General features: G+C 45.6%; 2 protein-coding genes across 4 annotated transcripts in view; both read right to left on the bottom strand.

The window, feature by feature from the left end:
* LOC125952285 (serine-rich adhesin for platelets) overlaps positions 1–546 on the bottom strand; it is a 35,697-nt gene extending 35,151 nt beyond the window's left edge. For all 3 annotated transcript variants that reach the window (XM_049681674.1, XM_049681673.1, XM_049681675.1), the window contains exon 1: positions 1–546. This exon is cut by the window's left edge. The gene's annotated coding sequence lies outside the window, so the exon portion shown is untranslated.
* An 8,375-nt stretch (positions 547–8,921) lies between these two features.
* On the bottom strand, positions 8,922–11,882 carry LOC125952282 (uncharacterized). The gene is made up of 2 exons (XM_049681669.1): positions 9,171–11,882; positions 8,922–9,114 (listed from the first exon to the last, which is right to left on the bottom strand). The coding sequence occupies exons 1-2, from the start codon at positions 11,218–11,220 to the stop codon at positions 9,029–9,031; spliced, it is 2,136 nt and encodes a 711-aa protein (XP_049537626.1). The 5' UTR covers positions 11,221–11,882; the 3' UTR covers positions 8,922–9,028.
* Between the last annotated feature and the right edge of the window lie 33 nt (positions 11,883–11,915).

Below are 11,915 nucleotides of genomic sequence, written 5' to 3'. Positions count from 1 at the left end.
TGCTGCCTGAATTCAATCGCTCCGCTGAAACGTTTAATAATGATCCGGCACAATGAATGCGACACTTGCCTCGATTCGGCACAAATTTACAAACAGCCGCAACCGCCGCAAGAGACGCAACCAGTCAACTGAAACCTTTTCCGAGTCGTCAGAAAATCTTCGAGAGATGTATTTCAAACCACATGCAAACCAGGGCGATCGATTAGACTTGTACTGATGAAATTGAACAAAAAATATTGTTTCATTAAAGACCAGTTCCCGTGGGATTGTTTCGAAACGAAAGCAGTGTGACCATCGGATTTGATGATTTTGACGACGTAGTACACGACGAATCTATTGTGCATATTTGTGTGGGTATTGGTTCTAGCCGCGCAGAGCAATCGTACACAGGATGAGAGAGACAGAACGAAAAAGTAAGCAAAAGAGGGAAAGAGAAGGATTGCAACATATTTCGGTGTTGGTGTTTGTGTTCACGAAACCAGCATTTTATGCTAAGACGATTTGAATCTGGAAAAGCTGGTTAAAAATACCAAAAATCGTTTTAACGATGAATAATGTATCGAAATCTCAGGATAAAAACATGAAATTGCTGCTGAAGGTATTAATCTTTCAATTTTCAGTGTTATAATGGATTTAACGCAGTAAAGCGAGAGAGAAAACGGTCACTCTGCTACGTGGGAATCGTTGCGGCGTAATATTCGAATTGTGGTGTAATGTTTGAATTGTGGTGTAAATATTTCAGTTACTTTCTGGGAATTAGATGAAATCATAAATAAATTGGAGGACTGCAAAGCACTTTGTTGTAAAATAACAGTAATCGTTGAAGACTGAAATACGGTTCGTTTCCAAAGTTTCGGCCAGAGTTTCGGTTTGTTGGTCACATTTGTGGGTACGTGCTGCATGTACTTATGAGCCGATTTTCGGCTATTACATTTTCGGTTATTTCAACGATGATTGATCAAAATAAGCAACGTGAAAACGTTTAACATTGTATCATGGACCAAAACTAAAAATACAGACCTTACACGCTGCGAACAGTAGTGCACTGGAGTTCCTACTATTTGCTACCTTCGAATAAGAAAACGCACCATTAGGAAAATTCAAATTTTATTATTCAATTAGTTTTAATATAATAGAAATTAATATGATATGGATACTCGATATAATTATTTTCTTTACATAGCTGTTTCTTCTCGATTTGGCATAGAACGGCTACTGGAGAAAGTTATACGATGAAATAAATTTGTCAACCGCGATTTGGAGTGTGGCAACTCCATCGATACGTTTAGCATTGATTGATAAATCCGACTGTCTACGATTTACTTCCGTTATTTGCGCTGACTGTGTTGCACCTCCGTTATTGGATTGTAATAGCATGATTTCTCTGGATTCAGCTAGCTCCTCATCTAGTGCAGCTATACGTTCCTGCAGTTCTTGGTACTTCTCACGAGAAGCCCCGTTGTTCGAGACAAACGAGTGAATTTCCTCATCGATATCTGCCAATATGTGTTCAACCCAGCGCCAATTTCCCGACTCACCTGCTGCTGCCATTTGGTATTTCTTAACCGCTTTACTAACGCTTTCCTGCTGTTGAATTAGTTGCAGCATTTCGTGCTTGGAAACCTCATCGGAGGGCTTATGGCTGCTTACTACGGTACCATTCACCATGTTTCTAATAAATGTTGTAAGGGTGCTAGTGATGCTGGGAAGTACCATTAGTAGGGTCAGTGTGCCATTCAAATGATCCAAATAATTGATATGCATACGGTACGGTGTGAAAACGTAAGTGGTGTTGTTTCCTGAACACGCTACTGATGGGAGTCCTTCGTACTCTATTGGATAGCAAATCGAAAAACTATCCTCCGTGATGGGTTGTATGTCGATACGATTGTAGGCGAAAATGTGAGATATTCCGTGATTTTCGTAGCACGTGGATTTGTTAAATCCTGCCTTATTCTGTGGTTGGTAAAAGCAATTAGGAACATGGAAGAATCTACTCTGCTCATCTTCCTTGACACTCATAAAAAGTTGGACGTTTCTACTTGGTTCAGTAGAAGCGAATTGATGGAACAGATTCGGTACGGTCAATATACCATGGAATAGATTGTTGATCCAGCTTGATATTCTGTTTGAACTAGAGATCATCAGCGGAAGGTTGGTATCGAGGCTTAATTTTCCATAAGACGAGTAACTTGTGCTAAGCTGGCTCACATTGGCAATTGTTAAGGCAGGAAACGTGATGCTTCGACGATCCCGCCGATCATTGCCGATGATTTTTAGAAGAATTGATTGGCCAGTCAAAACATATTCAATCACTTCCAAAAGTTCTTCTTTTCCATGCATCTGCATATATGCTTTCGCTTTTTCCATCAAATCGGGAGATACACCGTGTTGAACTAGGTCGTTCCCTGAGATGGAGCTATAGATATTACGCCAGGCTTTTACTTCGTCCTTAACCAATGCCGTGGCGCCTTTAAAGTCTTTCGCTTTCAGTGCTTTAAAAATTTCCTTGACTTTATCGAAACGTTGCACAATTTCGGGAACTTTGATTGCCAGTTGCGGTGATATCTGCAGTCCAAAATTGGCCCCCTGTACAGCGCTCCACACGGTCGTCGGTTTACTCCAGTCCCATTCCCAGAACAGTAAGCTGCCATTGTTGGCTCTGCTACCAGAGTACAGTAAAATGCCACCGCTGAGACCACCCGTCAGCAGCACGAATCCGGTGCGATGCATCCCGCTGAGTGAATTGTAGACATTGCGCACGTTGCCTATGGAATGGAAGATTCCACCACCGGTAATGGCACCGGTGAAGAGAGCATCCCAAGTACCGGGCTTCGACCAGTCCCATTTGCTGGGGTCCCAGTTCCCATTGGCTGCGGCTGTACTCAAGTATGCAAAGCCAACGGTCGATGTAACTAAAATGCCAGTAGCAGCAATTGAACCAAATGCACCAGATAGCACTGCGAAGGATCCGGCGAAGCCAGCCGGTGCAAAACCACCTATCAGGCCACCAATAACACCTCCGAGAAGAGCCTTTTCTAGAGTCCATTTCCTAGGATCCCACGAGTTGTTGGCAGATGCAGCACCCAGATACGCTCCCGCAGCGGCAAAAACGACGATTGCAAGGAACGCAAACTGTCCATCGGGATCAACTAGGGACACCGGTGAGTTTCCGGCGTACACGTACGGACTAGCGTACTGCTCCTTGGGATCCATCTGATAGAAGCGTCCTAGTTCCGGGTCGTACAATCTTGCATGGAAATCGTATAATCCGGTCTCTTCGTCCCATTCCTTACCCGTGAAACGGTAATCGAGCTGCCCATCGGGATCCTCACCATACGAGCGTAGCAGTTCACCGTAAGGTAGATAGTCGTACGCAGCCACCACCTCTCCGTTGCGGATCACCAGCCTAATAGAACCCTCGTGGTCCAGTGAAACACTGTAGAACTGATCGTTCCGTATGAATCCTACCAACCGATCGTCGGCATAAATGAAGATAGTAGCTCGTACGTGTGAGGACTGTTTGGACCCCTCATACATAACATCGTACTCGATCAACGGTTTTCCATGCACATCACGGACGTAGTACTTCTTCCGAGTCAAACTTCCGCTGTGATTGTAACAACGCTTTGATAAACGCTGACCTCGTACATTATAGTCAAATACGATTCGTCTTCCATCTGTCATGGCGATCTCTGTTGGGCGGTTAAGCAGGGGATCATAGGTGATTCGTTGGATGCCTTTATGTAGCGCTCGAGTAACACTTCCCTCTTCGTTGTGCTCCATTGGAAGTCGTTCTTCCTTCAGTCCATTTTCGGCAGTGAGATTCATCCGGTAAACAGCAGCAATCTTGTTAGTGCCCTCGATGTAATCGAATCTGTGCCTCCGGAAACCGGTATAAAAGTGACGATGGTTTCCGTTACCGTCGATTCCGTAAGACTGGACATCGGCCGAACTCTGTCCAAGAGCAGTACCAAACTTACGATACAGTAAACCAACGATGGCAGGGAGATGGATGCTATAGTTTTTCAGGAGCTCTCGCAATTGTGGGCTAAGCGCATTCAAAGAGTGGTTCGAGTTTATACCAACGAAATTGTTATTTAAAAGCAGGTTCCATAGCGCTGTGCAGGACGATGCGCTAGGATCCACTACCTCGTCCCGATACCATGCCGAACACATCCTTTGAAAATCGGGTTCTAATAGGTTCTTTCGTGCCTTCATCATCACCAACAGTAATCCTCCCAATAGGGCACCTTTGGAATGCTGACTAATGATGGAATGAAATAGTGATTTTCCAGGTAAACCATGGCACTCGGTAAGGGCAATAGCATGCTGACGACGACAGTCACTGTGTATAAATCCGGCTTGGTTTAGAGCACTCCAAATGGCGGTCGCTGCCGTTACATCCAATCCATCAATATCCAAGAAGGAGGTACTATGGAGTGGTTTAAACTTTGCTTCTTCCTCGTTCTGGAAATATTTCGCCCGAATCATCTGTCTGTGGCTTCCATAGTCATATCGGTGCCCATAGAGCTGTGGAAATCCGTGACTATTCAGTAGCGCTGCTGTACGATGTCCATACGTTCCCAATTGGCATAACATCGGTAGTCTGAGCTCGAGTGCCGGATATAAACTACGCGTAGGTCTACCACGTGAATCCACATATCCAGATGATTTCAGCGCCTCGTAACATAGCTTCGAACGACGTGGTCCAAAATGGGCGGCTTTCAGCTGCAGCAACCGTGCATTGCTATGGCTATGCCAGGTAGCATTAAAGTGGGTCATCTGAACCGTTCCATCACCTACCGGCATACCGCCGTAGCCATGTCCTGTATAATCGATGGTTTCGGTCAGATAAGGATCCTCGATCTTTGTAAGATAACCCGGTTCATTGTAGATGAAGTGACGACGATAGCTATACGAAGATCCTGGCTGGATTGTAAGTGTTCTCGGTAGACCCAGTGCGTTATTTTCTATTGCTACATACGTCTCACCACTCGCAACATTCGTAACGCTCACAACCTTACCTCGGAAGTCGTAGCTGTACCGTAAACGAAAACCTTTGTCCAGCACCTTGATGGGATAGTGAAGCTCATGGATATGATTTTTACGATATGTGTACGAAATCGATAGCGAGTGGTTACTGTTTGAGAAGAGCGTACTCGAGATCAGTTGCTCCTGCTGATCGAACAATAGTATTTCTGCCAGTGTATTGTTATTCGTTCTCTTCCAAGAGCTCTGTACATGATGGCGATGCTGTGGAGCCAGATCGGTTAGATCGTGATCAAATGACACAATGTTCGTTGAAGGTGGTAATACAGCATCATTTGCCAGGTATGCCCGTAACTTGTCCACTTTTATCTCGAGCATACCCTTCTCTGCTAGTTCCCCGACGGGTGAGTAGGTGAAGTACATAACCTTCTGCTGACTTGGCCATACCACAAATCGGAGCAGCCCTTCTGGTGTGTACATGTACTGAACCCTGTCCGAATCGGGAGTTCGTTTCGAGACAAGTAGACCACTCTGTGGATCGTACTCGTACCGCGTACCCCAGGTATGCTGTAGCTGCAGTTCTCCTGGGGAATAGCTTCCATCCTCGAATGGTTCTATTCTGGAGAACGTGTCGGCCTCGTCGTGATATGTTGGAGGCAATTGTGCAATCAAACGATTCTGGGAGTCGTATTGGTACGTTGTTAGTCGATGGTCACCGTCATGGGTGCGGACGTAATTAGCCACCTTTAGTTTACGAATGCTATCGTGCACCGTGACGTAAACGGACTGGTCAGGATACCGTTCGTACTTGTATCTATATCCTAGTTCGTTTGGGAATAAATTTTCCAGAAATTCTATCTGTGAGGGAGTATCAAAATGTTTCGCAAAGGGACTGTCGATGGCGAATGATTTTCCTGGGAACGATTGTATTATCTTTTGATCCTCCAACGGTACCGCGGCATACACCGTCCTGCTAAAGGGATAACCCTCACAGTCCGCATTGAGTTCGGCGACCAATCCTGCTAATGGTCCGCTTTTCCAAACAAGCGATTCATTTCGAACAAAATTATCTCGATATGCAAAAAGTACAGGCGAGTCTCCACAATCCAGTTCTGTCCACTTGGTTTTGATGGCTGGACGATTCAACTCGTCGTACAGAATCTCTTGTATAGCCACTGAGCTTAACCCCTTCAGCTCTACCAGCTGCCTGGGTAGACCGAAATCGTTGCTGTACATCACCTTCACAGTTGCATCGTACAGCAAGATTGCCTCCCAAACGTGTACTTTTGAACTCTCTATACGGTAGTGTTGGAGAGGAATGATTGTATCAAAACTTTCCAAAACTAGTTTACCTTCGACCCAGACGCTAAACCGAGTTCCAGTACAGAAGAATACCAGTTCTCCTTCTGTGGGTAGTGCTTTAATGTTATTCTGGCCTTGGCGCAATACTGCCTCTTCGCGGGAAACTGTCAGTATGAAGATTCGCGTGTCGAACGTAATGGTTACGGTTCCGGTATCTGATCCAGCATAATGGAACCTAAGGACTACTGTATCCGATACATGTTTGAATACACCAGCATAACTATTTGCCTTTACTGCCTTCAGCAGCTCTCCGTATGATGGCGCCAAATCAATGCGAGTGTTGTGCGCACGTGAACGGAATGTAAAACTGTCCAAGATTCCCTCTTGCGTTATGTGAGCAATCTCCTTACCATACAGATCGTGCAGATAGTGAGATATTAAACCTGAGGCATGCATGGTTGATCGCCTAAGGCCTGTGGAATGCTCGTAAATTTGGACTTCAAGGTTCAGGTGAATAGGAGAAATTCTCAAATGATCTACATCCATATTACTATTTGCAGAAGCTGATATTTTTATATCAAATCGGGCGCTGCTGTCGATAAATGCTTCGATGTACTTCCATCCTTCAACGGTAAATTGTACCTGTCCTTTTACAGTTTTTCCATTTTGGTGTACCAGTAATGAGTTCTCAAGATTTCCCGAGTTGCTCGATGTGCGTAACCAGCATGACACTGACAACATATCGACAGGACTCGCCGGTTGAAATATGGCACTTAGAGAAGATCCTTTCTGTAATCTTAGGAAATGATTACCCCTTTCTTCCAATATTTTTCCATTGCTCCAAGTCCAGCGACGTTGACCTTCCGATCCGCGGACGTTTACTTCATAGGGCTCAAAGCCATAGTACGAAACCAAATCTTCCGATAAGCGATAGGGTCGAACATCAGCAATGATAGTTCTCCCATCACGGGCAAGCAGTGTACCATCTTGATCGACTGGTGTTTCATCCTGAGCTTCGGTAGACGACGATTGCTCTAACACTTTTACGAATTTTCCCGCGGAGTCAAACACGGCCTTTGTGCTCTGAGAGGAATCTGTTAGATTGTATCGCTCCTGGAACCATCCGAACGGAGCGTTGCGATGAACTGGAGTTATTTTGACGTCCGTTAGTAAGAAGTCGCTGCCGTGAGGAATTGCTGTGCCAGTATCAAATTCGTAGTGATAAGCCAACTTCCGTTCCTTGCGAGAATCCAGGAGCTCATAACACCAGATAACATTCTGGATTGTAACACTGAACGACTTGATCGAACGAACCAACAGCTCCTTGCCATCGTTGGAGGTGCTAATCATGGCCATTGCGTTGCTATTCCTGCTGAGAGTCTCATTTGCCGGTAATTGCATGAGCTCTGCACGATCAAAATGATAAAACTGCATCGATGTGCTGGCATTTGTTTGTGTAGCCAAATAGCCAGGATATCTTATGTAGAGCTCATCTGGATCACGCGTTTCAGTGTCAAACACGACTGATCCATCGGTCTTTTGCAACTGAAAGGTAGCATTCTGGTGTTCCTTTGTGAGCCGATAGTCGAAACCAAGCGGCAGCGATAGCTGGTCGAGTGTGATCTCGGATTGTGCGATTCGCGTTTCATTCCACTCTCCTCCATCAAACTGCACCCTATGGCTGGCGGTAAGGATATAACCTTCGTTGATGATCGTACCGAACTTTCCTGGATCGATCGCAAACGGTATTTGAGTGGTGATGTTCTGATATAACTCTTGCAACTGGGAATTCAGCTTATCATTAACCTCTTGGCGATATCGTTGTTTTTCACCTTCCGGTGCCCGCGGTTGATCGCGAATTTCCTGCTCAACTTGCTCCTTAACCTTCTCGACCTCCTCCAGGATCTTGCCCGTATGCTTGACCACCTTCAAGCGATACTTGCCCTCTTCCAGTCGGTATCCAAAGTGAAATGTATTTCCTTCCATTTCCGGTGGATTGAAAGTATACGTAGCAAGGTCTTCGATGAGAATACGGCGCACTTCTTGTCGTACAATGTGGTGTTCGTTGTTTAGGTGCAGGAGGTACAGCACCGCGTACAATCGTGAACCTTCGAGTGTGAGGGCACGAAACACAACCACGTTGTGGTACATGCCCAATGCATCCGGTAACAAACCACGCTTCAAGTTATCCCGTACTTCTGCTGGATGATCGAACCGGTCGAACACTGATGAAGAGCTTTGTATGAGACCTGCCGGAAGTTCGGTAAGAACATCAGGCAACCATGCTCCATTGGAGTGCCGCGTGTGGATTTTGAGCACTTGATCATCGTACGCGAGGAAACCGTGTGAGAAAAAGTACAGTAATGTGGACTCGCTGTGAGCGATGGGTTTCAACGCTCGCCATTGTCCATTGGTTCGTTCGATGATCGTCACGCGGTGAGATTGAATAGCGAGCAAAAAATCCTGTCCTCGTCGCACGGCTGTACCTTGTGGGAGTTTAATATACGTGGGACTGCCTTGCCAAATGTCTGCCTCACTGTGAAACAGACACAACTCCAATTGCCATTCCTCGCCATGGTGTAGCAGCAGTGCGAAGAACTTTTCTCCTGTGAATACCTCATAGTTTAACACTGGTCTCTTCCCGAGCATTGGAAGGGTCGATCCGGCAATCGCTATAGTATCCGATCCAAGATGGTCGCGCAATCGAACTCGCACCTGACGATATTCCGTAATGTCACACACAAGTAGATAGCTGGGACCATAGTCTGCCCTTGGGTCGGTGAATGTTTCGAAGCGGTTCATCAGCACGTTTTGGTGTATCTGTAACGGGTTATAATCGAACCTAGCTACAAGACCATTCGGATATACAAACTCACTCATAGCTCCAGCAACACCACGGTATGTGAACTGCATAACGGCTTTACCGAGCTGAGAAATACTACGAAGCCGTATCTGGTCATCGGTTTGTACATAGCTCAAGTCCACGGATTGGCTGTAGTTAGGAGTAGTGATACTAAAATTGGTGAACATAATTTTACTAAAAAGCTCCGTGTAAGATAGCTGAAGCAATCCTCCACTGCTCGTAGTTATCGTGCATAGTAGCAAATCTTCTTCACCAGATTCCTTGATGTATGAGTATTGTAGCCACTGATCACCCATGCGATCGCTGTGATGGACTAGATACCATACGGATGGCATATGTGTATCCTTATGGTCGCTATACTTCTTTGCATCCAACGGAAAAGGCCAATTCTCCGATCCGATATCCATCTTGATGAACTGACTTGTACCGTGGGTACCGTAGGTGAACACGTCCTTCTGCTCGTTTACGATCACCCATTGGTTCAAGGTGCGATTGAAAGTGACGCTCGTATCAGGGCTACCTGCTAGATCGAAGGTTATCGCGTTGCTTTCCCTTGGCGTGAGCATCGTCACCGAACCGCTCCTTAGTAGATAGTACCGATGGTCTTCTAAGAAGATGCTATTACGACGATCGATAAATACGCAATCCGCCGGCAGGGACCAACCTCGCCCCATCGGACCGTCACTATCCGTTTCCTGATAGAAGACATACTTCATCGTTGGAAGGCTGAAAAGTTCGCCAACTTTAAGCAGAGGCAGCGCAAAGTTGAGATTCCCAAGAAAAGGATTAATCGGATCAGCCAGCATCGACGTGTCAAGCTGTTCTGCTAGGGAAAGCTGCACCTTCGGACCGGTATGAGGTTTAATGGTAAACAGTAAATCCGAAGATTCCATTTCATCCGTGTTTACTCCTTCCTTGCTAGGTTCGGAGATTTGCGTTTGGTTAGCAGTTGAAGCTTTAAGTCGAAACGAGTTGAGTGATCTTCCTGAGGCTGACAGTAATATTGGTGGATTTAAACCATCTAGAAGCAAAGCCATCGTACGCGCATACCGTACATCATCCGGGTATTCGAAGACATCGGCCATATTTTGAACACCAACATCCGATAATCGAAACCCTACGATGCCCTGCGGACCGGATATCCAAAGTTCGTCGCTACCATCACCATCCACGTCCATTAAAACAGCTGTGCGCCAATGTTTCATCTCCCAACCGGACATTGAACTACTTAGCGGATAATCTTGGAGCACGACTTGAAAGGAAGTTCCCGTGCGTTGGAAAAGCGTCAGCCCTGCAGAACTTAGATGTATTAAATCCATGCCATCACCGTTACTAAAGATATTGCCAAATGCAATGATCTCCTTATCTGGCCCGCTGTAAGCTACTCCCTCCGAGTGGGCGATCGTTTGAAGTTTCAGGTTTTCGTTGAACTTGTGTACGTTAATCAGCCCTGGAGCGGCACGTTCTACGATAACCAACTGCCCGCTGTTATCAAGCTTCGCCAATGATAGGTGCGTTGATGACTGCTTCCATGCGGCGGGAACGGTCACATGCGATTCGCTCAATGTCCATAGTGGTTGAATGCCACCATCCAGTACCACACTTTCGACCATCTGCTCAAACCGCACTTCACCACGTTTGTTACGGCTAAGCACTCCAATTCGTTCCCGATCGGCATAGAAGTGTCCCATCAGCACCACGGTTTCCTGCTTATCCCATCCGTACATCGAACGGTACCGCGCATCCGTAGTATAATATTTCGGTGTCAAATCTTGCCCTTCCAAGCGGTAGAATTTCATTCCATTGCTAGTTCGGATTAACAGCCAACCGGAATTGGTGATCAACAATCTTTGCCTTGCCCCGCTGTCCAGGAAGTTCTCCCGAGACCACAAAAGCTTCCAGGATGACTGATTGGTTTCATTTTCCAGCCGGAAACAGTGCACATTTCGTTGTTGGCGCACAAGAAGCGTACGTTGATCAAATATGTTCTCAGTGAACAGTTCTACTTCATCGCCAAAAAACAGCTCCAACAGCCTCTGCGAATCTCGCTTCGTACGTTCCATAATTGCACTTGTTTCACTCCTTGAATTCACTGAGCAGACCTGGTCCGCTCAAGGTTCAACAAATAACTGTACTTTTACTGTACAACAAATAACTGTTGTACAGTAAAAAGCTCTCGCCAGTACCACTATCAGTGTTTGAGGTGATTCCCCAAGTCCGTATCATCGAATGCGCCAAACGAGCTCTATGTCTGATTGGCTGATGGAAGTAACCACCGGTAAAGCAGTAAAGTAGCATTACGTTATAATCTTACAAAGAGGTCATCATAGGTTAAGCAGTGGCGCGGCATCAACATACAAAAAACAAATGCACATTTTGTTTCAGGGGAATTACATGATTCCCTCATCGCAATCATGCTATCAAAATATTGCCTTCGTTTGCAAGTGTAGACGATTACATGAGAAGAAATTATACAAACGGGGACCCAAATCATACACAGCGCATAAACCTGGGACAGCATATTCCAATAATGAAAGAGCACTACTTATGTGAGCGTTTAGTAGTGACTGACGATCATAATGATGATCGAGGACCTATTTCAGAAAAGAACGCTGTATGATAACAAGTAGAAAGATTCAACTTTCTGCTGTCATGGACATTTTGTTTCGGATTTATTTCAAACTCAATAGAATCGTAACCAAATGGAATCCTGAATCAGTCACCTTGCACAAAGCGCTTGCAATTTTTGTTAGATTTC

The sequence above is a fragment of the Anopheles darlingi genome, chromosome 2 (genome assembly GCF_943734745.1).
Source record: "Anopheles darlingi chromosome 2, idAnoDarlMG_H_01, whole genome shotgun sequence".
NCBI lineage: Eukaryota > Metazoa > Arthropoda > Insecta > Diptera > Culicidae > Anopheles > Anopheles darlingi.
The sequence above is the reverse complement of the archived record's forward strand: the minus strand, read 5'-3'. Positions and strand labels throughout refer to the sequence as shown.

What these genes read in the sequence shown, in the direction of transcription:
- LOC125952282 (XM_049681669.1), bottom strand. Translation starts at nt 11,220, where the DNA reads ATGGAACGTACGAAGCGAGATTCGCAGAGGCTGTTGGAGCTGTTTTTT. An exon ending in TGGTGTTGCTGGAGCTATGA is followed by an intron (nt 9,115 to 9,170) that starts GTGAGTTTGTAT and finishes AACCCGTTACAG; the next exon opens with ATACACCAAAACGTGCTGAT.